This window comes from Thunnus thynnus, chromosome 12, assembly GCF_963924715.1.
Source record: "Thunnus thynnus chromosome 12, fThuThy2.1, whole genome shotgun sequence".
NCBI lineage: Eukaryota > Metazoa > Chordata > Actinopteri > Scombriformes > Scombridae > Thunnus > Thunnus thynnus.
In genome coordinates, this window is record NC_089528.1 from 21,146,801 (window position 1) to 21,174,450 (window position 27,650).

The 27,650-nt window shown below is 37.6% G+C and overlaps 1 protein-coding gene across 2 annotated transcripts; it reads right to left on the minus strand.

Moving 5' to 3' along the window:
• Nucleotides 1-3,983: 3,983 nt before the first annotated feature.
• Nucleotides 3,984-27,650, minus strand: LOC137194408 (macrophage mannose receptor 1-like). Of its 2 annotated transcripts, none has more exons than XM_067606284.1 (31): nucleotides 27,492-27,650; nucleotides 26,505-26,861; nucleotides 25,906-26,076; nucleotides 25,488-25,643; nucleotides 24,475-24,585; nucleotides 23,405-23,542; nucleotides 23,107-23,283; nucleotides 22,195-22,349; nucleotides 21,925-22,035; nucleotides 21,476-21,591; nucleotides 21,215-21,363; nucleotides 20,921-21,120; nucleotides 20,243-20,358; nucleotides 19,559-19,631; nucleotides 19,290-19,443; nucleotides 18,321-18,359; nucleotides 17,706-17,869; nucleotides 17,517-17,578; nucleotides 16,884-16,984; nucleotides 16,597-16,739; nucleotides 11,695-11,800; nucleotides 11,271-11,398; nucleotides 10,874-10,918; nucleotides 10,563-10,665; nucleotides 9,856-10,088; nucleotides 7,685-7,850; nucleotides 6,784-6,948; nucleotides 6,521-6,637; nucleotides 5,457-5,612; nucleotides 4,784-4,813; nucleotides 3,984-4,601 (listed from the first exon to the last, which is right to left on the minus strand). In XM_067606284.1, exons 1-31 carry the CDS (start codon nucleotides 27,592-27,594, stop codon nucleotides 4,354-4,356), a joined length of 4,293 nt encoding a protein of 1,430 aa, XP_067462385.1. In that variant the 5' UTR covers nucleotides 27,595-27,650; the 3' UTR covers nucleotides 3,984-4,353. The 2 variants fall into 2 exon arrangements, with proteins under 2 accessions (XP_067462385.1, XP_067462384.1); XM_067606283.1 differs by having other exon boundaries at nucleotides 21,925-22,038.

The window sequence follows — 27,650 nt, forward strand, 5'->3', positions numbered from 1 at the left end:
GGAAAAGATGTGTGTGAGATTGTGACAAATCCAAACATGCGTCAAACGGATTCCAGTGAACAGAAGGCTTTGGCCATTTAAAATTGTTGTTGACGGCATAAAGTATTGTGTAATATTAAAAGAAAGGAAGCTGCCACAATGCTTACTTCTTTTTTTAGTGTCAGTAAGCAAATGCAAACTTCTAAGAACTGATTACCATAAATCCCAAATTCTGTACATTTGTTTTGTGCTTAAACAATTCTTTGACATCAATTACAGTTTAGTGTTCTTCATTGAATGTCTTGTTAGGTTTTTTTAATGGTTGCACTGTAGAAAACGTCTGAGTAGACAGAAATTAGTACAGGTGTGGTAAAAACAGTCTTTACAAGGAGGAAAGGACGGCTTACAATCAACAACGAGAGGACTGTCAGACCAGAGGGCCCAAGGGCCTTGACTCGTTAAGCCAACCTCAAAGAACTAGACCAGGGCTAAATTCAGTTGGGCCAGATTTTAAAACCAGGAAATGTAGATGGGCCAGACATTTTCAGCAGCCTATTTAAAAGCCTTTTTTTTGGCTTTTGGTAATGACAAATTTTGAACAAACACAAATCAATATAGTAAAAAAATGCAATGTTTACTGTTTCACTTAATTGAAATAAAAAATATTTTTGGTCACATATCTGACCCAGACACTTCACAAAGTGCAGAAACAGAATAAACAAGAGTTATCAATGCACAGAATCATAACAAACATAACAAGTAGCAATATAAGTAACCAGTAACACACTCTATCTCTCTCTACAAGTATCTCCATTTACATCCACTAAAAGTGCTTGTTTTTCCACTGATAGGCTCAAATTGTTATTATAAGTTTCTGACAACATTATAGAAATAAAATGTTTTTCTATACATTTTGCTTGATCCTGTCTGTCTGTTATTGTGTCTAACCAAGTCTCGCTCAAGGAGAAGTCTCGCTCTAAAATCTTGTGAGAGTTTAGTTGTTGCAGGAAGACAGCTAAATAATCAGCTAAATATTCAGCCATGACTTTGAAAATCTTTTAGATGATGCTAAACTACACTTCACTTTCTGTACTCCATCACAACAAACTCTTTCCAGCGCTCCTCTCTCTGCTGTCTCTTACTCATGTTTCCTCCATTGTCGTCCTGCAACAACTCAACTCTCTTGAGACTTCTCCTTGATTAAGACTTGGTTAGACACAATAACAAACAGACTGTATCAAGCGAACGGTAAAGAAAAACGTTTTATTTCTCTGCAGGGTCCTTTCCGTAATGTTGTCAGACACTTATAATAAAAATCTGAGCCTGTCAGTGCCAAAAACAAGCACAATAGAGTGGGGCAGGTGTATGTGGTGTTGCCATACCTAGCTGTCCAAAATGGTTGACCCATTTTTGCATGTGTGATAAAGCTACACAATAACATTGCTGTTAACAAATATTTTTTATAAGATAATATTACAATTAATAAATTAATAATTATTAAAATAGCCTATTTAATTCAAGCTTGCTGGGACACTTGAAGGTTGCTTCTGGACTGAATATTGCCTGCAGGCCACCAATTGAATAGGCTGGAACTAGACCGTAATACCACCGGATATGTTGCCTCGTGTTGTCTCATCGCCAAATATGCTTTGTTAAAACCTTCAATATAGACATAAACATATCTTTTGCGATCATGTGACAGGAAACAAGTCAATACAATAAAAAAAAGTTGCAACTGGCACTGTAAATTCTTGCTTTACTTTGCTTTGCACTGGCAATGTCAGTCAATGGCTTTTTTTTTTTTTTTTTGAAGTAAACAAGATTCTAGCAATGCAGGCAGCTTGTTCTCGAGATATTTCACTTAAAGCCAAAAATGTTATGGTGGTGCTACAGTAAAAGTCAGGGGATTACCAAATACAATAGGACACATCATGTGGGAACCATGCATATCTGTACCAAATTTCTGCTGCCTTTGAGTTTTAATCAAGGGGCAGGTTACACAACTTCAGGCTGTGGTGAATCAGGGTAGTGCTAGTGAGTAGCAGGAAGAAAAGAAGACAGGAAGACACATGATAACATGAATCAACCTCCGCTAAGGGAGGGAACGATGTGACATTTAGTAGAATGGTAATGATTTGATGTTGACATGTTAACTTGACCGGGAACTGTGAAAGCTCTTCTGGTAAATAAAAGGTCCACCAGTCAGCAGATGAGTTGTGGCATGACAAATGGCTTCCCAGGCAAATAAATCAGTCAACATCAGAGTCTGGAACTTGTGTAAGAAAAGACTTGAGCTAAAGACAGTTGAATAAGTTGCTTCTGCCTGTGTCAGCATAATTGAGGTACAACATTTCCTCTTAAGAAATTCTGTTCTTGTCTCAAGTAAATAATGTACATGTCCTGCCTTATGTAGTGTTAACCTATATCTCTTATAACTTTATTAAAGATCTGGTTTTATGGCCCTTTTTGACTGGTTTTCATAAATTCTGAGTCTATTTTAAACATATTTGTCACATTTTATTCACCAAAGGTTGTTTAGATTTCTCTAAATCCATTTTGGCCAATCGGGAATACTACCTAAATAATAATACAAATCCCTTTATGCCGCATCTCTACATGGAGTAATGGCTGCAACTGGATCTGATCAGGAATGGGAAGGAGAAGAACCTGCTGTTGCACAGTTGTGATTTGAAAAGGATGTTTCAGAACGGTAAGATTGTATCTCAGTTTCCTAACAAAGTAAAAGCTAGCTAAGCCTTAGCACAGATATATTATTCCTTTACAGTAGTAAAGCTGTGTAGTGTAGGGTAACTGTGTAACAGAAAGAAACAATGTTTATTAGTGCACTTGTTTTAAAACTTCATCCAAAGATTGAAGATGAAGACGTAGAAAATCCTGTGGCATCTTATTAGGCAGACACTCAGCTGTAAAATGTGCCGAACACACAGAACCAGTTGCTGCTTGCTGTTAAAGGAGGGAAGATTGTCTCCAAAAATGAATTTCAGCCATCCCTGACATAAATTTCCATTCTCTGTAAGGCTGTAAAGACTTTTTGCTGCTGAACCATCAGCAACAGCACACTTCTAGTGTTCCCTTCTAGGACAATCTTCTATCACTTAAAGAATATATCCAAAGTCAGAGGGTTCATATCTCAAGTAGATTCTGGAAAACTGGTCTACTCATTCTTGTTATTGTGTCTGTGTGTATGTGTGCTTGATTTGATGTTTATTTTTAATTGTTGTTGTTCTGTATTGTTAAACTTTGCTTTAAAACGATTGTATCATGTTGATCAACTGCTTTATGTAAAGCATAAAAAATTGACTTGACCGTAAGGTAATACTTCAGCAACCATCTCTCTGCAACTGAATTATTGCATCATGATTGTTTCTTTGGCTTTTGCTTTCTTTTAACCAATAAATAAGATACTAAACATCATAGCTCTGATATGAAAAACCACTGATTTGGTCAATAAAACTTATTCAGACATCTCGGTTCAGTCTGTGAAGTCTGTGTTAATAATTAATGTTAAAGATGAGTTGTTTGTACATGTGCTGGGTCAACTCATCTTTTGTTTGGATGATTTTTATTGGGGATTCTTATTTAGTTTTACCTTGTCAACCACTTTTTTTTTTTTTTTAGAGATTTTGATATCTTGCTGAGGTCTGTATCATCCTTCAGACATCAGTTGGTCTGTACTTTAAAAATTTAGAAAAATTAATATGTCACAACTGACAGTAGATGAGTTCCAGCTACGGTTCATTTTTTTAAAGATGATTTTTTTTGGCATTTTTGCTGTACATAATTGATAAGAAATCATATATGCGTATTGACTTGCTATCAGCACACAAGATGATAGAAATATGCATGGGCGTAATGGCACTGCAGTATCACTAACTTAGAGTAAATCTTATTTGAGGGATGGTGGGTTCTTTTTTGGACAGCTAGAAACAGAGAGTGATGGGAAGTAAATTGATCTCTTGTTTTATTAATAAGGAATAACTCAGTAAATTGTCAAGTGCCAAGTTTAATGTTCATTTCATAATGAAAGGCAATGAGTTTTTGACGCATTTCAAGCAATGAATATCATCTAGTGGGCATAAGCATAACATGTAACAATTATATACATTCAGTTGTAGATAAAAGAAAAAATCAAATACAAATCATTCCCATTGAGACATCGTAGAGCCTAAATTGTTGTTCCATGAGGTCAGACATTGCCAACTTCATTGAAACTCATGCTTAATGATATATTGTTAAATAACTGAATATATATTGTATATAGTAAAAAAACAAACACTAAAGAAGCATAAGTGTACTAAATCAGTATGTGATACAGTATAGTGTATGTCCCACTAGATTCTGCTATTATATAAATCACAGAGTTATAATAGGTTCAGGATTTTCTTCCTCTGCCTTCTCTATCAGTTTATTGGTGTCAACCACATCAGGCTGGGATCGTTCGCTGCCAAAGTAGAGTGGATTGTCAAAGGTGGGTAAAGGACGAGGAGACTTCTTGTAGAGGAAGAATGCAGTGACTATCAGCGTAGAAGTGATCATAATGATCAGCACAACAACCAAACTCGTGTGGGCACGATTGTGATGACCGCCTGGTCCGTGAGGTTCTGCAAAGATTCAGCAAGTAGATGATCAGTCAAAACAAATTTAGACTAAAGTTTATTTTTAATTTATTTTTTTACTACATGGTTTTTGATAACTGTAATTATTTATATATACTTTTTACAAATATTATAATTAAATCATTCAAATATTACACAGCTTCAGGAGATGAGGAAGTGTAGCTTACCAGGTTTTAATCCTGCATCTATTGGTATCACTGTTGGGAAAGAGGGGAAAACTGATAAGACAACAGATAACAAACCCTTTTAAAGAATATAAATGTGTAATTTTATCAGCTCTCCCTCAACTCCAGCATCTAGTCTAAGTTCACTAAGTGTTCGCTGATCTGTGGGTTGAGTTCTTTAGCTGGACATTGGCTGCAAAAGATTTGCAACCAAACATTGAAAATTATGACTTGAGTAACTATGACTTAACCAAATTCTTAAATGTTTTTACATGCACTGTAGCAGTCTATTTATTACCCAATTCTGGCTTTTATTGTTTAGAGAATTCAAAATCTACAAAGCTACATTTTTGCCGAAGAAACCCAGTAGTTTGAGATTCAAGTTACTTGACAGTTAAGGTTTGCACATGTGCATTGAAAACATGGATACAGTGAATCACCTTGTTGTGGAAACAATTTATTGCAATACAAAACAAATTGCCATGTAGTAATTTGCAAGTGACACAAATGAATTTGTTCTGTATTGTGCACAAGGTTCTAAGGGCTGATAATGATATAAAATTGACTTTCAACAAACTCTATAGTATGGCTCCCTCTGACAACAGATGATTTTTGAGCAAGCTTCATGTATAAAAAGTGCCTATAAAAAGATTAAAATCTACATGGATGATCTTACCTTTGGGTGTTTCACAGATGTATGCCCTGTCATGCCACCTGCGACCTGAACTCCAAGTCCCATCTGCGGTTCCAATCTCTCCATAGTCACTATCAGGCCCTTCTGGACCCCAGTTAGTGTAGTCCAAGACTGTGTTATCCAACCACTTCCATGTTCCTGGGGCCAAACACAAACTCAATTAGGGATGTCAACGGTTAACCACAGAGAATATTTTTGTCTGGTTACGCATGTCGGTCTATTGGTTAGTTTGCATACACACTGTGCTAATGGCTTTGCTGCTAGCCAGAAATCTGTAAAGGTGCTTAAGAAAAGTAAACAAAGGAACAAAAAAATAAAAACAACCAACATCTGGTAAACTAAATTTAAAATGGGGAATTTGAGCTAGAATTTGAGCTCAGTTTTTCCCCCTACCAAATTAATTTTTTCGGTTTGTTTCTCTTTCACATTAGCAGAATAATTGATTGTATCACCAATTTCTCTAAAGATCCCCTCCAGACATGTTATAAGATGTATTTAAAATACTCTTCTTTGAATAATAATTTGTGTCTGATATAGCTTTTCCACAAGAAGTTAAATTATCTTGTTAAAATCCTTAAAATGACATGTTCCTTCTCCCTCATTAAAAATTCCAGAATCTATAAATATGCAAATATATTTCATCTTAAAAGTTTTCCTGCTGGACACAAGATGTCTCCTACTTCTTTGTGAAGTCCATTCTCAGTGTATGCACACTACAGGCTTCAAGTTTCCACATCACACTTGTGTAAATTGAATATTGGACCAGAATTTTGTGATGTCACAGATCATATTAATAGGCCCGCCCCTTAAAATTGGATTTTCAATGAGCTCAGAAAAGTTTCCACTTTCAGCAGATGAAAGAGAAAATAGCTTTCTAGTGTCAAACTCTGCACATACATCATTCTGCACAGAGAAGCTTAAACATTCAACTGTAGGAACAAGAAGCAAAACACATTTTTGAGTGGAGAGAGACTTTCAATTAGTCATTAAGTGCAGTTTTTCTTGAAAATTATCATGTAATGCTGGAACAAATAGTGTGATCATACCTTTGTGAGTTTTATACAGGCCCATCCAGAAAGCGCTGTGGCCGTCATGAAATACTTCCACATTGCTTTTAATGAATGCTTGCTCAGCAGGATCTTCAATGCTGGCCAGCAGTCCACCTTCACAAAAAAAATAGTCATAGGTTGTAATGATTACTAGACACATACTACTATGTGCTGTTGGTTCACATTTACTGATATCAACCCAACCATATACAATATTTTTAACATTGGAAAGTCCAGTTTACTCTAGATGTGTGTCTTACCATGCCTTACACAGCTAGTAGCTGCATCTGCCCATTCAATTTCCTCTGTGATAAACATATAGCAGTGACCCTTGAATGGCAGCCAGGAGTAACTATGGTGGTACTCCGCACTCGTCTCTTCGGGGCAAACTCCTGGGAAGCTGGTTGACTCTGTTGGTGGCACATCTGTGAGACACAGACAGTGATGAGGCTTTGGGATCAACTAATGTCCTTATTTTGACTGCAGTGAACTTAAAACCTCTATATATTGCAAACAGTACTGATGTAGGATCATAACATACTGTCTGAAGGAATAGGTGTTCCTCTATGGGTTGAGATAAATCTTCTATTTCTTACACTAAATAAACCATTTAAAAATTCCACTGGCTTATTGGAAAACTGCTTGGTCACAAAGAGGAGGAGATAGAGGACAGTGACTGTTAGACTGTTGCAATATGGCTTCCAGCCATCAGTGTCAGCATTAAGCACAATGCTGCTGAACAGCACTCAGCAAAAAAGTAATTATGTGCCAGCTTTGAGTTTAGATCTACTGTATTGTCTACATCTAAGTAAGTTGTGTTATTATTGTTTTAAATCTTCCTGACATTGCCAGTTTTTCTCCTGACGGGTTGCTTAACACCCTACCTTCTCTCCAGTGAGTTCTTATTTTCAACCTCACTCTGTTTAAGATATTAATGAGCACTGAATGCTTGACATTGGTCATTTCAGTCATATAAAGCAACATGAACATGAATCAGGGCAAATTCATAACAAGCTAACATCTCACACAGTGTATGCCAAAGAGGTAGAGCGGACAGGATAATCCTGCATTTACAGTATAATCACTTAAACTTACAGAGGTTGACACTTTGCATTGACTAATGAACTGTATTAATTTACTTCAGCCTGTTAATGATCGTACCTGCAGACTGCATGCAAACACTATTCAAGGTCTGATTGCAAAATGCGGTCCTCCATTTTCCATCCACATCCATGTACACACAAGGTCGGTCCCTGCTTGGTTCACCCTCTGCCCAGGTTGCAAAGTTCAAGTGCCATCCATCAATGTATCTATAATAACCATTGGTCTGAAAGCAAGGATGGGTCAAATGCAGTCATATTAAAAATATGCATTTTTAGCCATCATTTCAGCATGTTACCAAAGTTAAACATTGTAAATGGCTTTTTAAAAAGTGTTACTATGCTAAACAGATTAAACAAATATACACTTTTATGCGACATCCCTGGTCAACTATACCTTCTTGTATAGCTTTGTTAAACAAATCACTGTGATATGAGAGTTGTCACTTGCATTTTTAGGGGTCCAAGCTGGAGCCCTCTTTTAATTTTAAGAATTATTATTATTATTCTTAATAACCTACCGTAAGACCTACAGCGCCCAACATTTTTCCCCCTTTGACTCTGTTGATGATTTTGCATCATTTTGGAATAGGAACCCACCCTCTCTGATCACATGATTTTCCACCATTTCAAATTATGTCCAAAACTTTAAAAAATGTTCACAGCTTTCAAATGTGATGTAATCTGTACCAAATTTCACACATCAAAATTTGGATCGAGCTGCGCAAAACTTATTTTTGTTTTGATACTCCATTCTGTTTTGGGGTCATTTTTAGGGGTCCAAGCACCAAAGGTGCTGGAACCCTCATGGAATTGTAAGAAATATTATTATTGTTCTCTGCTAAAAGTGTCTGCATTTCAGAAACTGTAACACTTACACATTCAAAAAGTTACCCATTATGCAGACAACAAAAATCACATCATCTGACCTAATGGTGGCACTACAATTGACGTTTTCATGTTTTTGCGCACTTCCGAACCACACGACCTCGAACAAAATTGCTTTTCCCCTCGATTCTGTGGACGATTTCACATCATTTGGAAGTAGGAACCCATCCTCTCAGGTTGTGACATTTTTCCGCCATTTTGAATTATGTTCAAAACTGTCCAAAAGTTTCACAGTTTTCAAATTTGATCTAATCTTTACCAAATTTCACACATGAAAAGTTTGGATCAAGCCACAAAAAAAGTATTCATTCTTGTTTTGATATTCTATTCTGTTTTGAAATTAAACATTTTTACACCTGTGTCTTTAAGGTCAACTTTACAGAAACGCTCATAAATCAAAAGTGGCTTGAACTATTGTAACAAAATTTGGTGCACATGTTTGGATGCTAGTTCTGAGCTTCGCTGTGCATTCCTGGGCTATTCAGCCACTAAGGGGCCCCAAAACCTCATAATCGACCCATAACCTCAAAATCATAGTGTTTGGGTTTGTAAGAGTGTTTTCAAAATTTTAGCAGTACAGCCCTCAAATCTTCAAAAATTGTCAGAAATCACCAGGTCGTAGAGACTTCATTCTTTTTGAAACACATTTTGCAATATGTGAAGAAACTTTGCTTAACTACAACTAATGCTTAATTTTGAACTTCTTCACTCTATTTTTTTTAAAATCTTCATAATCAGTTATCACCCAAAACTTCTAAAGTATTAGTTCAAATGCTACCAAGATTAAGGCATAGATTATTTAGAGTCTGGAGATAAAATGTCGTAAAAAGTTTTGAAATATGTATAAAATCTATGATGCGGTGGCAACAAATATTGTAGTGTAATATGTACTGTACAAACAACATGTACTAAATTGCCAAATGTGTGATAAAACTTAATGAAAATATCAGAAGCCTCCTCCTGTTTCTCACCACTGCCTGCTGTGAATGCTGTTCACACACAGGTTGACTCTTGTGGTTTAAAAGATTTATTATTGTATCTGATTTTTGATTGTTGGTGATATTGTAGTGGGACATACTGCCTGGTAGTATGGAGCACTGTTTTATGTATGCCTTTAACTGTAATGTCCTGGTTGTTGTTTTGTCTGACAAAGTAGTTTGTGAAAGGATAGTAAACTAAATCAAACTAAACCAAACTAACTTGTGAGGGTTTTTCTGTATCCAGTATGGGAAAGTTAATTAAAAGCTACCAATTTTAAAAGATACTATTTTAGTTATCTTCCCTGGAACTATCCCATAATTTTTGTGCCACAGTAATTTTATGATGAGGTTTGTAACCCTGTACCTGCTGTTTGTTAAGTCCAATCCAGAGAGGAGCTTTGAGAGTCATAGCCAGTAACTCGACATAAGCCTGTGTCCAGTCATTCCGCAAGCTTGCCAAGCTGGCTTTTTCGCCTTCACACTTCTTCTTGGCATCATCCCAGGTGAGATTTTGAGTCACAGCCTTGATGCTGTCATTTCCCAAATTTACGTAGAGGTCAGAAACTGTTGGCTCTGTTTGAGACTGGGTACTTGAGTCTGTTGAGAGCAAGAGAAAAATCAAATGAGAGGTGATTTAGATTATGCATTATTACTGACATCATTATTATTGTCATATCCCCCCGTAAATCAGCAACTTGTTGTTTTTATACTCTGGTTTTTGTTTGGATTAGACAAACAACATATAGAGAGAAGAGAGAAGATAATTACTTGTGGACAGAGAAAGGCTAGCTGTTTGCCCTTGTTTCCAGTCTTTGTGCTAAAATAAGCTAACCTGCTTTAGGCTGTAGCCTTATATTTACAGGACAGATATAAGCACGGTGTTCTTGGCAAGAAAGCAAGACATTTCCCAAAATGTCCCACTATTGCTTTAACATTATTTGTTTAGACCAGGCGGTGTACACCAATTGCAGTTTAGGGTGTTAATGTAAGACATTCTTCCCCTAAACAGAATATTGCATCACCCAGTTTTAAGCCTTTGACAATTTCTAAAAGAGAAAATGAGGAACTTACCAAGTTTCTTAAGACAAACAAATCCATTGGTGTCATTGCAGGACTTAATCATCCATTTCCCGATACCAAGGGTAGGATTACTGGTCATCAGAACACAGTCTTCCTGGTGAGGTACAGGGAGGAGTTTTTTCAGGGTGGCATAACCATTTAAAACTAATGCTGCTGGTTTAATATTTGCAGAAGTTTTGATCGTTTGATTGATTGATCAGACAACTAACTCTTGATGATGATAGTTAACTGTCTTCTCTATGTCATGAAAAAAATTAAAAGGCAGTGACATTTTACTTTAAAGTCAATCTTGAAATTGTTACCTCATTCCATCTTTGGTAAAAGGTCCCTGGACGACGTCGTTGTTTCTAAAGGGCAGAATCAGATTTTTGAATATCAAGATGTTAACATAAGTTATATCAAAACCATTTTTATTTGTATTCCATTTCACTTAAATAGTAACTCAGTACCAAGCTAAAAAGCAGTATTACACTGGTTTAAAATTTCAAGCCTGTTGCACCTTTAACCACAACCAACAGTGATGTCACAGTGCACTGACACACCTTTGCGTACACCTCTACATCACTGCAGCAAGATGAAAAGTTAACACTACTGGAGGTCTGAAAAAGTACATAACACCAGCTGACCTAACATGAGGCTGGTTTTAAGTTGCTCTTAAATTTTTCCATTAATTTGCTTCAGTATATTGTGTGTACTCACAGAATAGCCCCAGTTGGTGTATCGCCTTGGTTTTCCATCAGTCCAGTAAAATCCATCTTGTTTTAAACTATTCAAACCAATCCACAGGTCTTTGGTTGCTGCTTCAGCCATTTTGGTGATCAAAAATGCTGAAAGAGGTGGAAATCAATTAATTTCATCTCTTTTTTCCCCCCAATTTTGGCAATATTTCCAGTACATTTTCAGATTTACAGTACATGCATCCAGTACACTGTTCATTTTGCAGGATCATGATTAAGTTAAATTTAGACTAAATTTACAAAATCTTAGCTTGACAAAAATTTACCTCAAGGTCCATTTATATTTTTTTCCTGAGATTTTCTTTCACACTCTTTAAATTGTACACATGATGATGATGTATGTTTATGATCATCATAAAAATATATGGAAAAACAACAGAACAAACCTTGCACATGCCTTGTGGTAATAGAGGCTAAATTCCCTCCCATCATTTTGCACTGTTTCCTTGCTTCTTCCCAGGTGGTCCCCTTGTCACTGATGATATTGTAGCACTATAGATAAGAAATGAAACAGTGATTTTTCACTCTACAACTCTTTAGCCTTCTTTCATTAAGACTTCATGCCATCCGATCTAATCTTAAATACATCTGTGTGCCTATGTCTCTACGAAACTCTGTATTTATTAACTTCATCTTCGTTGTAGCCCTAAAATCACAGTCATGTATATTTGAAAGAGCTCTATAGTGTACTTGCGTTGTGCATGGAATGCGTCAAATGAGAATGGTGCATAATAATAATAATATTATTGTTACTATATTACTTTTGATAACCTTATCTGTATTGCTTTCTCTTTAAAACCATGTTACAGTAGATGGTATTTTACTGCATGGAATTTTATTCTTTTCATGACTCACTTATTTGGAATCATTTCTGTTAATTTTAATTTGCATTTGCAAATTTAATTCATGTTTTTGCATGTGAAATATGATATTTACATGAAATGTCTGGAAACCACATGTGCTTGTGAAATTTTGTTTTACACATTTAACATCTTACAGTATTACAGTATCTAAAAATTGCATGCCTTCCCCATGTCAAATATTGTTCTACATTTGATACATTCTCATGTGCTTTTCTTTCTTTTTTTTACTTTCACTTCATATATGAAGTTTTATTTAAGTAATATTATGATAAGTTAGATTTTCAAGGATTCATGAACTCCATATTGGACACAAAGTGTACCTACTTAAAAGTTTAGATTATAATCGGGTAATGCAACATTGCGGTAATCTGCCCTATGTAGACCAATTCCTGTGTTGAAGTAACCCAGTAACCACTGATGGATTTGATTTCATCAATCATTTACTCTTCTCTGCAGTATTTTGGGTCTGTAAGGACAAATTCAGGTCAGTGTAGGCGTAGGAACATTCATCATTAGACACAGTAAATTTAACATTGTCTGCTTTCACATCTTGTTTTGTAGAAGTCTGCAGCAACAGTTTGCTGAAACAATGTCTGACTCCTTTGCTACAGGAAACATGTTGAATACATCGATTTCATTGGCCTGAACATATCATACTACATACGTATAACCAGGAGAAGCTTGGAGAAACAATGTTATTGGTCAGCCCAGGGGTGTAGACATATGTAGAACTTTGTGATGTATCTCTGATGTTGATAGGATTTTCTCCAGGCCTGTCTTTAATAAACAACTGTTAAGCTTCAAGTCTACTCTACCGCCTCTGTTTCCTGCATCACGCAAACGGATAGAGCCTAATGTGGTGGATTCGACCCTGAGACTAAGATACATTTCGTTGGACAACAGCAACTGGTAGGACAGAAACTTTCACTATGGGGGTTTCCCTAAGTAAGAGAAGTAAAAAGAAAGTACCGTTTAAGGAACAGAATACACTGAGTAGGAAACTTAAGAAATTAATGTGGAAAAATTATAAAATAAAATAATTTTTAAAAAGGGATGAAAGGATTAACAAATCCAGGTTTCGACAGTTCTGTAACTATTGTAGAGAGAACATATGGCTTTCAGGATGTCACAAGTTGGTCAGCTGAGTGCTGGCCTCAAGAAGGCAGTTTTGAAAATTGGGCAATAACAATGTTGCAAGGCTGTATTGATCCGCTAGAGCTGGTCAGAGATCCAGCCTGGGATTACTCATATGCGTGAATGTTTGGCTGCATTGAAAAATGTGCTGAGCAGTATGATGCTCAAAATAGGACGGAGGAGGAGAAGACTGATACTTGTCTGTGTGTGATAACTTGACTCTAAACAACAATGTGTCTACTCTTGGTTGTGTACTATATGTCCCCATACACAACCATTTTGTAGTGTCATGTGACTCTGAACTAAACCTGGATGAATTGTGGAAAGATTCTGTTGAATTTCGGAAATGCAGTTATGTTTCTGTTGCTGCTTCTGCATTTGGTAACTTGTACTCATACGATACAGATGAGTGGGTTTTGGAACTGCCCCAACCCAGAGAATGCACACTTCTTATGTCTGGTGGTGATCACAGATGGCTCCCTCCCTCAGTACTTTCTGCTGTAGACCCCTCACTAGGGGCAAAACATAAGAATCATGTGGCTTTGTTAACACATGCCCCTACCAAAGGGTCACCCTGAAGCCAGGGGCAGTTATCCACCAAATTAAATAGTATCCATTGTCAAAAAAGAAAAGTGGTGGTATCAGAAGTATTCCTTGTTGGAACAAGGTGATTGTGGAGACTCACAGCCCATGTAGTACACCCATTAAGCAGTTGCCTAAACATGTCAAACTTCGAGTGTATCGATTCACTCAGGATTTGCACAAAATTAATGACATTGTTGTACTAGTTACTTGTATGATTCCTGATACACCAATTGTTGCTTCCAGCCTTACCGACTCTAAATTTTACACTGTGGTTCATTTGAGCTCCCTTGCACCCTAGCTCCCAGTATTTGTTTGCTGTCACACATGAAGGAAAACAGTATATAGTCACATGAATAATGGTGATTCATTTAGTCCCCTACAGTATACGCTGTGGCGGTAAGGGCTGACTGATGATTTGCTTTTGCCTGGAGGCAGTAGTTTGATTCAGTATGCTGGTGATCTGCTTGTGGCTTCTAAGGTGGACTATTCGGGACACACTGTGTGACAGAAAGCTCATGTTGTCACTGGTGAGACTGGAGGCGCTGAGCTACACATCTCCCCCTGTTACAAAGTCACAGATGATATCATTCCTGGGAATGGGAAATTATTGCAGACAGTTGGTTTAAGGACTACTCTGCCTTAGACACTCCGTTGTAACCCTGCATGACACCAAAACAGCTAGAGCAGATAGCATGGACTGAGGAAATGATGGATGCTTTTAGCAACCTCAGGGTGAAATGGCATTAGGGTTGCCAGATTATGGCCTCTCGTTCCCATATACACGTCGCTGATAAGCCTTGAACTGCTAGTGCTGTATTGACTCCACTTCATGGCTTTTTCTATTGTCCGATCTCTTCATTTCCTGGTCCATGAGTGACCCCCTAAACCTGGGAGTGAGCCAACTCACTCATTTCATCCGGGTGATTTTGTACTAATCCAATCTCTCCCGTCTGCTTCCCTCTCACCTAGGTACAAAGGTCTATACCAGGTGCTATTAACAACACAAACAGAAGTCAAGGTCCAAAGCAGAGCAGAATGGATTCACACCAGCAGACTGAAGACAGATCTGTCAGACGCTCTCACTGGCGTCATCTCTGCCAAATGACTTTTTGTGGTGTTCCAACGAAAAGCGCCCACAGTTACTGCTTTCTCTTCCCATTTCTAGGTAATGAAATCCTTACCACCATGCATTGTAAGTGCTAGTAGCCTCAACATAGTGGTATTGGTTTCATCACCTAGAAATGGGAAGAGAAAGCAGTAACTGTTTGCGCCCTTTGTTGGAACACCACAAAAGTAGTTTGGCAGAGGTGACTCCAGCAAGAGCATCTGGTGGATCTGGGCATGCCTTCAGTCCGCTGGTGTGAGCCTTGGACCTTGACTGCTATTTGTGTTGCTAATAGCACCTGGTATGTACCTTCGTACCTAAGTGAGAGGGAAGCAGGCGTGCTCAGATCTGCCTGACACTCTTGCTGGCGTCACCTCTGCCAAATTACTTTTTGTGGTGTTTGAACAAACTGTGCCAACAGTTACTGCTTTCTCTTCCCATTTCTAGGTGATGAAATCCCCACCACCATGCATCGTAAGCGCTAATAACCTCTCCATGGTGGTGGCCCTCTACTATGCGCAAAGTATGTGGAGACTAACAAAGACTTTTGCTTTGCCTTATTTGGCTTGTCCACCCCTCAGCGAAGGTGAAGGATGATTTGTGTGTTTGCTTTGCAAACAAAGGGGGTATTAATGGATTTACTTAGCTCATAATCAATTTGTGTAACAAATACCTTGTTATATTGTACAATATTTACTCTTCTCTGCAACATTCAGGGTCTGTGAGTGCAGATGCTGTAAGTTTGACTTTGTCTGCTTTCACATCCTGTTTTCTGTCTGCAGTTTGGTGAAACAATGTCTGACATGTTAGCTACAGGAAACTTGTTGAATACATCGATTTCATTGGCCTAAACATATCATATTACGTACATATAACTGGGAGAAGCTTGGCAACAACAATGTTATTGGGCAGCCCAGGGGTGAAAACATGGGCATGAGGTAACGGGGGGGCTGCCATCTCAGACATTGGCTGAGTTTACAAGAATTTTCCACATTTTAATATACATTAACCAAGCTATACAGTTAGGCAACATAAAGACAGCTTTCGTTTTAGCTTGTTTTATAACAATTAGCTTTTAGCCTAACCAGCGTGCTGCGGTTGTGTAAAACATGCCAGCGATGGATACAAACTGCAGCCAAAGCAGGTGAAATTATCACTTTTCCACATGTTTATGCTTGTTGAAAAGGTGTTTTTTCTAAATTACTCTTATTGGCCTTTTACCTTTAAACCTGTTTTATTGCAGTTACAGTAACAAGCCTAGATGTTGGTGACTTGCATATAACGTTATCTTCAGTTCAACTGGTACGCTGTCTCCACCGTGGCCTCTCTGCTCTGCTGAGCCCCACCATGAGTTACACCAAAACATATAAAAGTACAGATCAAAGAGCCAACCTCAAAAATACCCCGGGTTCTGAACATTTTAGAACCAGTTCCAATTCAGAACTGGGTTTCGGGGGTCATCCCTATGGTCAGACCAGGTCCACATGACAAAGAATGACTAAATGAGATCAGACATTTAAAAAGTGGTATACTGTAAGGCTTTGCACTAAAGATGTAAACTAAAGCTCTTTCAGGTTTGAAGGTTAACAGTGTTTTCTTACCTTCGAGTCAAATTTTGTCCATGGGGGCTGGCAGCCACCTTTAGGAGGTTTTGTGGGGGCTACAGTGGTGTTGACGGGTGGTGAGCTTCCACGTTTACAAATACTCTGGTACTCTTGGCCACAATTACAAGTACGCCAGAAGCCTGTGCACAGCAGAGATACCATGAGAAACTTTTTACCAACAGCATTTTACGTTTTTTATTTAGAACAGCATATTAATCTTATCCAGAACATCGTATCTAGTGTTAATACTTTAATTTGCAAGTGCCTAGAATTAGGTTACTCACCCATATAGTAAGTCATAGCAACACAGTTCTCATCAAAAGTATTAGAATTAGGCTGATTTTCATCCCATCTTCGAAACGCCACTGGAGAACCATCCATCCACCTTGAAACACGCAATTCGGTTGAATTATAATATGTAATTATATAAATATTTGATGTATTTACATAACAGGTATTTACATAACATTGACAGTAGACATTTTTTTGCATGATAAATACCAACTAGAAGACAAATAAAATTTAGGGGTGACAATAAGTGTATCCAGACAAGTCAAAAAAATCTCACAACAAACTTCTTATGAAGTTAGAACAATGGATGAGTCAGTGATGAAGGACTAAGGCTGAAGTCAACTAGCAACAATAAATATCCTTGTTTTAAATGAATTTAGAAGTCTGTTGCATTAATAGCTAGTATCTACCTTACTGGGATAAAGTAAAAGAAACTTTTTGATGCATTACAAAAGTTCATACCCAAGCAAGCAAACAAATGATCATGTTCAGATTATGAGGCTATCCACTCTAAGTACCATTAATGCTTAAACATGATAATCAGCCAGCCAAGAGTTTCCTCTGCCCTCCCTAGAACCAACGATTCACTACACTATAGCTACTGTGTGTCATTCATTCATACTCACCAAAATGACCCATCAAGATCCACTGACAAACCTATGTAGTAGGTCCCATAGTTTCTGGAGATCTGTGTACACATGCAAACAAAAAAAATACACCGAAGGTTTAAGACCTACTTTTCTAGTCAGTAAACTATCTTTCAATATGTTCCACATTTGAATGTGCTAACTGTTAAGCTAACTAAAAATACCTACCTGTTTCCATATGAAGATATTTTCAGCTTCACTGTCGATAGTCATCAAGTCCCCGTGTCTCTGCTTACAGAAGTGACGAGCATCTTCCATGGCCATTGACATTCTGTTAATGTAATACTGATTCCCCTTCCACTCAATCCAACCATCGGAAGTGGTGTTAAAGCCTGCAAAAGATTTGTTAACATATTGATTTTTATGAGTTTTACACATTTTATATTGGACTTTATTTCTATATTGAACACATCAACTTTTTTAGTTCTGTTAGTAATTTTTTTTATAGCTTCTGGTTAAGTGCTAGTCAAAATGTAAAAAGTTTTTTACAGTATGTGCTCACACTATCAATGTTTGTGAAAATCAGTCAGTGTGTCATGAGATTGGTGACATGTTATTCATTTTAAAAAGCTGTTAATGAACTTTTATGAAGTTTGATGAACTGTCTTGTGCAGTAATCGTAACTATGAGAAATTCTGAACTAACAAAAGCCATAAAATTGGGTTAAATATGTCATGTGACTGAAGTTATACTCTGTCTAACCAGCTGTGACTAGTTTTCCAATATGTTGCATTATCTTTTCATTACCCTTGGTGTGTGTTTGGTTGTACAATGTCAACTTACCCACCACAGTATTATTCGGAGGTGGTTTTGGAGTCACTCCTGTAAGAAAACAGATAAGTGTTGATTTCATGTAGAAAGAAAGTTAGCACAGCAAACCCCCTCTACTTCAGGATTATTTAGCTCATAGGGGTGAAGGTGATAGTAGCATTGGCAGGATTTGATTGTCAATTTGACCAATCATGCTGAGATACTTCTAGAGACTATTGTGTGTATAAATAGGGATTCAGCTCTTACACTCTAATTCTGATTTATATTTCTGTAATGTGGAGCTACACTCCCACTGGATTATTGTTTCAGTGTCTGAGCTTTTAAATGCATGTAGCAACAGCTGTGGTCTCTTTAATCCTTTTGGATGATTAACCATTGTGGGAGTTCGCTCATTTCATTTGATTGTCCTGAGTTGAAGATCCCCTTGTGTTGTTCTTGTGTTTACATAATTGATGATGATTTCTTACCTTAAATGTTTTCTGTTCATGCTTTTTCTTTTCAGCACTTTTTCTGTCACGTTAACTATTTAAGTTAAATATCAGATTGCATTACACTTGTATGGATACTTGGATTTGTTACCCCCACAGTGTGCAGGTTTATAATGGTCTTTCATTGTAAAAATCTAAACTAAACAGAAATACAGTTTAATTGTTTCCTCGATCTTGTTTAATTCAAATTTCTGAACTGGCAACTGGCCATATATATCAGAAATCATTTTTGAAACCTGTACTTTTTGAAGTTGCAACAAGTCTTAACCCCTGCCAGCAATGTTTTTTTTTTTTTTGGAAACGTGTATTTGAATGTGATTGAGATGTGCTTTCTGGGAAGCTTTGCAGCATAGTGGGGAATCACTCCACCAATGAAATAGAGCAAGAGAGAGCATGTATGCTTGAGTCAGTTCTTCCTGGATGAAGCTTTAAACTAATTACTCAGTAGGTTAGACAAAAGAAAAGCATTCAGTCCACATTTTCTTGACTTTACCTCCGCGAATCTGACACAGCCAGTCATTGTAACTCTCACAGTGCGCATCGTTCCAAGACCCACTGTCATCGGCATTTCTAATTTGGAATTCAGCACAAGATTCAGCATTATTAAAATTATTTGGCTCCCCCTCCTGCCAGTGTTGGAAGTTTACCTGTGAACAAAAAGAAAACAACAAAACTAATGGTTTTCTTGTAACGAGGAAAAAATTAGATTAAATTATTCATGTTATCAAATTAGTTGTAAAAAGCAGAACACTGTTAACTAACCGGGGATCCATCACTCCATACATAACCAGAGCTTGAGTCAGGGATATGAAGTCCAATCCAGGCTTTTCCATGACTGCAGTACACAAAATCATATAAATTATGCTGCAAAGACATTTTGCCTCATTTCATAGTATTCTCTTAAAGCTAAAATGTCTGACTTGCTGCATGTTGTCTCCCTCTAGAGGCAATATGTAACTCAAGTGATGAAAGCAGCAGCAAAAACAGTAGAGGAACCAGTTACGCAAGTGTGATGTTCACTACTGGATGGATGCCAGTTTGTGAAAATACAAACATGTTGTGAATTGTGTGTCTGCCCGTGTATTGGATCTGTTTTGAACAGACTTAATTGACACTGACAGTTAAAATAGGTGCTACTGTCAAAACCAACATGTCTCAATAGCGTAAAAGAGTATGTAGAGCATTTCCAGCCAAAATAAATCTATTTCATTTTACATTTTACATATTAACTAAGTACTGATAATACAATACAGACTTAACTGTAATACACTCATTATTTATGTTATGTGCCAGTGCCATTATGTGACAGTTTTTGTGTTTTACAATCAGATGGAATCTAATTACAATATATTAAGAGGTGCCATATTTAATGTTGCAAGAGTTATGCATTTTTTACATTGTGTCTAGTGCTGCTACTTTGACTTAAAATATTCATTCAGCTCATACCGTCCCACAAGTAGCTCAGTGGGACCATGGATGCTGAGTAGGTCTCCTCCGATGGCCCTACAGTAATCCCTGGCTTCAAACCAGGTCTTCTCATTTGCACGAGGCCCTGTAAAGAACTTGAACACAAAACAAAAAATGTAAGTGAGATTAAAATAGACCGGTAGATGAGAGGATTTGATATAAATTTGAATATTTTTTTCCCCCGAAATTTGTATATCAGTGTGAGAAAAACTGATCTATTGATCTACTATCAATCCTTTCAGTGTATTAGGTGGAGACAGGTGTGTTACACTAGCATAGAAAGATTTTGCTGATACTAGAATTAACATCCCTGCCAACACATTTTGTGTACCATATAGCATTTTCTTTACCTGATAAAGATCTGATTTGGATCAAAACGTAGTCTATTTACATTAAAATTTAGTGTAAGTGTAAAGGGATCAAATTGATGAATTTGATCCCTTTATCTGGTATTTATCTGGTATTTAAGTACTTCATAAAATGTCCACAGTTGGTGTGTTTGCATTATTTCAATTGCTTACAGTAGCATAACTGATCATGTTTAATATTCATGGTTATTGCGGGAGGACACTGGGCAGCTCATGTGGCTCTTGTTTGGTGGTATTAATAGATAACATCTTTTAATTGTGGTTTAGTCAGGTTGACCTCTTGCTGTACCTTAGAGCAGAAGTTTCTGGTTCCCACTCGATTCCAGCCTTCTGGACACTTAGGAGGAGTAAGAGTTGCTGGTGCAGAGGTTACAACTGCCCCCTCTGCCAGGTGCTTGCAGATGTATTTCTCCTTTTTGGTGCAGGGCAGCAGATCCCAGAGTCCGGCAAAAATCCCAGTTTTCATGGCAACGCAGCCCTGTAGATGACCTTGAGTTGTTGAGGGGAAAAAATAGTCCAATGTAAATTGTGGGGCTGCTGTTTATGCCACATCTTAAAGATGGAATTCCACATTTCTCCATACCTGGCATTTCAGTGTTCCAGTGAGTAAATCTCACTGAGTCTGTGTTGGTCCACACAAATTCATCAATGTTTTTCTGGTTTGAGAGCCCCAGCCAGAAATATTCCTCCGGTCTCAACCCCACCAAGCTGACAAGGAATGCATTATCCACCCTGGAAATATTTACACAAGTTTATAGATAAAATTATGTGTGCTTGTGTGTGGTTGGTATACTCATAGAATTATTCACATCACATGACTAATAAAAACATGAAATGTTCTTACCCATTTGAAACATCAGCTAAGTACGAGTCAGAGGTCTTGCAGTCATCTTTAGCTTCATCAAACGTTTTGGTCTCTGTCCCCACAAAGTAGCAGTAGGAGCCATGTCTTTTCCAACCCTGGATTGTAGGCAACCAAGCACTGATTAGTACTGAGGAGTTGACTTCCAACTGAATGTGATATTGAACCAGTTACTTTTCAAAGTTAATTTCTGGATTTTAATCATGCACCCTGCTTAGTGAGGTGCTCACAAAGCCATGTCTTTTCCAACCCTGGATTGTAGGCAACCAAGCACTGATTAGTACTGAGGAGTTGACTTCCAACTGAATGTGATATTGAACCAGTTACTTTTCAAAGTTAATTTCTGGATTTTAATCATTCACCCTGCTTAGTGAGGTGTTCACAAAGGCCAGATACTTTTTTCATAGGTGTTTCATGTAAACTTCACTCACAACTTTGCAGCCTAGGTCCAGAACTACTTCATCTCCAGTGCTTTCAGTCTCACTCTGCTTCATACAGATAAAGCCATGTTTCTCATCACACCCACGATCCGCCCAGTTCCCCTGCTATGAGAAAAAATGACTGTAAAACACTTGCATACAATAATTATAAAACTGATAATAGATACAATCAGGATGTTAGCAGACACTTTCCCCAGATATACTACATGTATGCCTGTAAGAAGGATATGTGCACCATTATATACATGTGGCGCTCCTCACCTCTCCCCTGATGAGAACACAGTCGTCTGTAACAGTAGAGACAGTTGGTTTCCCAAATTCCCAGCTGGTGAAGCTGACAGTAGAGTGGTCGCTCCACTCAAAGAACCCCTCTGTCTTCTTGTCATTCAGCCCAATCCAAAGCTCATCAGTGGAGGCTGCAGACATGTATAGTGAAAAATAAAAAACAGTGGTTATGACATTTCATGGTCTTAACACATTCTTAACATTGGAATTAATTGAGTTATTTGTACCATCTGAACATTGGTAAACATGGACAACCATAGAGATTTTAAAATCTGTCAGTAAAATTTAAATTCTATTTAATCCATTATGGAGAACAATTTGATTAGTTTAGTGGACAAGCTTATTTATCTGTTTCCTTGGATATACTGTTTTGTACTGTCTTCACTCTGTTAAAGAAAACTGTATTTCTACAGATCCCTAAGTAGTCAGCAAATATATAAATCAATAAATATCTGATTTTAAGATTGTTCATTTTTGGGACACTTTGAATATAATTATAAAAAGTCGAATTCGTTTCTGTGGTGCCAGCTTAGTAAATTTGGAGATGAGGCATACAGCAAAGTGAAGCAGAGAATGTGACAACTTGTCATGATATATGATTTTCCGCTGGATTAGTAAGTGACCTCATTAATTAAAGATCAAAAAGGTTTGATTTTGCTTTCTTTGTTAGACTTGCAGTCGCGTTGAACAAAATGTATAATGTTAATGATTATTTTAAGTCTGTGTGTGTGCATGTGTTCTCCCTCCCTATTCAGAATTTCTTGGCTCTCATATCAAACACAAAAAAAGAGATCACTTTTTAAAATCATTCTACAGAAAAAACAGACCAGCACAGTCTCAACTGTTTGAGAGGGTTTGACTGCCTTCAAATCTATTGCCTTCACTTACCATATCCAAGTTGAGAGATGACAAAGCTTTGATCCTCCACGTTGCGAATGCTCACAAGGTCCCCTCCTTCTTTGCGGCACTCTCTCTGAGCATTAGTCCATGAAAGAGGATCACGACGAAGGTGGAAGCAGTGGCCATTATAGGGAATCCAAGGGCTTGAACAAAATCCTTGCTCAGCTAATGATGAAAAGAACAAAGATAAAGAGGACTGAATGACTGATGTCATACAGTGAATGCGTCACAGCAAGAAACAATACAGTAGCCAGAGAACAGAATGGAGTAGAATATTATTCTGTACTTTGTGGAGGAGGTGGTAGAGCCCCATCTTTGTAGCAGATGTAGCCCAGTTTTTTGGCACAGGATGAACTTATCCAAGAGTACTGCCCAGCAGAGTCAAGAAGTGCACAGTTGTGTCCCGGATTAGGAAGTGGATTTCCTGAAAGAAGATGATGATTTTACTCAAGACCCCGTTATAACAGTGGAGATTCATGTAGTGTAGAATAAATTACTTCATTTATACTACCTTTAAGGGGAGAATTTGACAGGTAGCTTTTTTTAAATATGAAAATCATTAGGTTTTACAAGACATGACATTTAATGTAAAATAAAAAATGGATTAAAATAAACATTTTAAGGATATAATCAAGAGATGAAAGTTAGAATGTCACAGAAAAGTATGGGTTCATGGGTTTGCCATAAAACCTGCAGTAACAAATTTTGGACACTTGGGAGCAGTGGAAGCAAGCTGTAAACACAACATCTACATATCATCACCTTTTAGGTTGATATGGATTGTTACCAAACAGTTGCCTAATTAGACATCCAGCAGATATAAAGCAACATTAGCATTCATTTAGAGTCATGTTGCTGGCCATCTGGCAAATAAAAGTCCAATATTCACTCTCCTTTGAGCTCTGTTTTTGGCCTCCACAAACTTCTGCAGGAAATATCTGGCTCTTTAGCTGCTAGATGCTCCACTATGTTCATCAGCTGATCACTAACTGTGTCTGTTTGCCGTTGGTGGTGGACCAGTAGCATATAGTGGGTTTATCAGCAATGCTGATGAGAGCTATGAGTGTAAAAGGTAAAGTTGTGCGACGTAAAACCAAAACAATGAGCTGAAAGATGCAATAAAGCTCTGTAGAGCTGAGGAGAACTGCAAAGTTGGGTGATAACTCTTTGTGGCTTCATCACTGAAAGTGACACCTTTCAAATACAAGAAGCCATCGTAATAGATTGTTTGACTATTACAGAGTATTTCATTTGTCATTTATTAGTAAACTGTACAACTCATTGGTTTATAGGTTATTGCTTGAGGGGACTGTAATAGAGTTGTCTGAGTTGTCTTTTACTGGAGCGCAGACTTACCACTATTCCATCTCAGGTAACGGAAGGGCTTCCCATCAGACCACTGCCAGCCATGTTCAGGGTTCAAGACCAGCCCAATCCAAAGTTTATGTTTCCCTGATCCCAATAGTGCTGTGTGTTCATTTGTGTTTGTGTGTTTGAGAGAGACAAAAGGGAGTAAAGACATTGTTCCTCTTTTTCACAATGTTCCTCTTTTTCATTGCTTAATAACAAGTCCACAAAAAGACTGAAATCACAGTAAAACAAACACAGAGAAATTAACCAAAGAAAGCAAATCACAAGAGAAGTTTAAATCTTACAATATTTACATTAAATATTAATAATGCCCATGATGGGTTTTGTGAAACTACGGAGGGGAAAGCTTTCAAGCTTCAAAATCTGCTGTGGCTGAATTTATCAAATCATTTATCAGTGTAAGTAATAATTTGTGACAAAGTGATTGGCTACTGTATAAATTGAGGACAATTGGCAGGGAACCAAAGACCTGACAAGACCTTCCAAAGTACAGAAGCCTCATATCACTCCTGAATGAAATAGATTGCACAATCTCTCCTCTGTGCTCACAGAGTCACAATGATCCTTGGACTCACTAGTGAGGGAAACAGTGGGTTGATCTCAATCCTAATACCCTCGGATATTCTGATATTACAGCCTGATCAAATATCAAGTTGACAATAATGGTACAAAAAGTAAATCATTCAGAGATTATTTTAGCTGTTTCAAATGCAAAACAGAATTTTCTAGAAATCAAGAGACACCTTTGTATCAGTGCAGCAATATACCTTGTGTGATTTCTAGAAAACTCATGAAACATGAAAAACTGCATTGTGAACAAATTAAATCATCTATCAAATCTAAACATTTTTAAAGATTATTTTTCAGTGTTACATGAGCCATTTTAACCCATGTAATACAAGACATTCTTATTCATTTCTGCGTCAACAAACCCTGCTATGTTAGATCAGTTTGTATCTTTTGCAGTACCAGCAAATATCCACTGGGTGGCACCTTACCTGAGACAATAGCCTGCTCACTGGGATCGGTGATACTGACCAGGGAAGCACCTTGCTGTTTGCAGCTGGCTGCAGCTTGGGGCCAAGTCAGAACTGACTGTGTGTTCAGCTGGTAACTAGCTCCTGTTACATGGTTTTTCTCCCAGTAATCTGCGGCTGAACATTGATACAGAAATATGGAACACTAAATTCTTCAGTCATTGAAACGTCACATGTATTGCTGTAACCTACAACTGTGCTGTTATACTGAGTGCTTAAATTATCTCAAATCAGAACAATAACTTCCAATGTGTATTCTCAAACCAAATTAATCTGCCTGAAGATACCTATAGTGCTTACAGGTATAAGATAATGTATTTCATTTAAAGATGTTTGCTGCTCAATGTAATGAGATTTAAATCTTAAATGTAGGACTCACAAGAAGTTGGGCAGTATCCCCACTGCTCATGTTCAAATTTAGTTTCAACTGCACACCAAAGACGCTTCACGGAGGAGTCGTATGTAGTGCAGTCTCCAAACCACCGGTCTTTGTACATGAATGGAAACATGCAGATCTTACCGAACGCATTTCCATCAATGGTATACAATTCTAAAAGAGAAGAAAAAAGATTGATGAAATAAAATCTTCTTTGAGATTCCACATTAAGATATGTTTTTTTGCAAAATTTTTAGGACAAGCTTGAATCATTTTTTTAATCCTCCCTTCACCACTGATTTATACCAGCATGCAGAGCCAGCAGAGGAGGATTCAGATGCATCAAAATAAAGAATCATAATTCACCTGATATTTTAGTATTAGGCGTTTTTTGATTAGGTGATTGATCACAAGTACTCAATTAACAACCTGCCCATCAGCAGCATGGGAGTAGCCAAAAAACATCTAATGAGTGAGCCAATTTAAAGGAAGAGTCCTCTCAACACAGCAAAGATAATTTGCTCCTGTATAGATTTCCAATTGTTACACATGAGGTAAAGGACTGGCAAATGCTCTTCAAAATCAAGGTTTTCATACTTTACCTCTGTATGTTCTCGTGCAAGCACCGCTGGCTGTCCCTGTAATCGTGAGGTGGTTATTGGGTCCTATTGTTTTGGAGAGGGCAATTGATTCATCAGGTTTGACTTCAATGTAGAGCTGGTGGCCTTTGAGGGCAAGCAGTGTTTCATTCTTGCATTCCCACTTTTGAAGATCACTCTTTTCGTCACAATCGTAGAGGCTTACTCCACTCCCCACACTTTTGCCCTGCACTCCCAGGCACTTTCTGGTGGCAGTAACAAAAAGCCGATCACCGGTCGTCCAGCGCACGTCAAGGCAGCGGTTTGATTTTTTCAGCAAACAAAAGCCAGTGGCCTTGTTAGTGAGTGAGAATGGTGAATCTGCACAGACATATGCAAAAAGAAATCTGTTAAAATTATGCTGTACACATTATGTTTTGAATAGCCCATCACATGCATAAGTGTATTTCCAATATGTATTAAAAAGTTAACATGAAACATCAAATCTTTTATGGTTTGTCTATTTTATGGGCAAAAGTCTTTTAGTCCTTTCTTTCTTCTTCTTTTCGCAGTCAGAGTTTATGATCTGACACACTTGTCTGTAAGACTTTGTGGAGAACAAGAATTTTGCATTAATCTATGTTCTATTAAACTGCACCTCCTCTCTCCTCACTTTGCTCACTCTTCAATTGTGACAGATTAGAGATGCACACATGCTTGAGATAAGTCTGTTGCTACAGTTGTATTAGTTTTTTGGTAAGCCCAAATTTGCACTTTTAAAGCAATTATTTATATGACTTGTAACAATGACATATCAAAATATATTCATTATTCAGAAAAGCAATAGTTTTGACTACCATCCTGTAGTGAAGCTTAGAATCTAACTCACTTCCAGTATCTTTACATCAGTACCAATTCATGTTGACACACAAACCTGCAACAAAGGGCACAAGAGAAAAAGGCCCCATATACAAAATATGTCCAATAAGAAAGCTTGAGGGTATACTGTACCATTTGATGCTGAGCATGGAGATGTTTGGATGAAGAGCACAAAGGCTGCTAGAGTTATCCTTGTGATCAGCATTCTTATCATAAGTCTCACAGCAGCAGACATTGTCCATGCATTGCAAGCAAAGGACTTATGAGCGTGACCATGAAAAGGAGGGTATC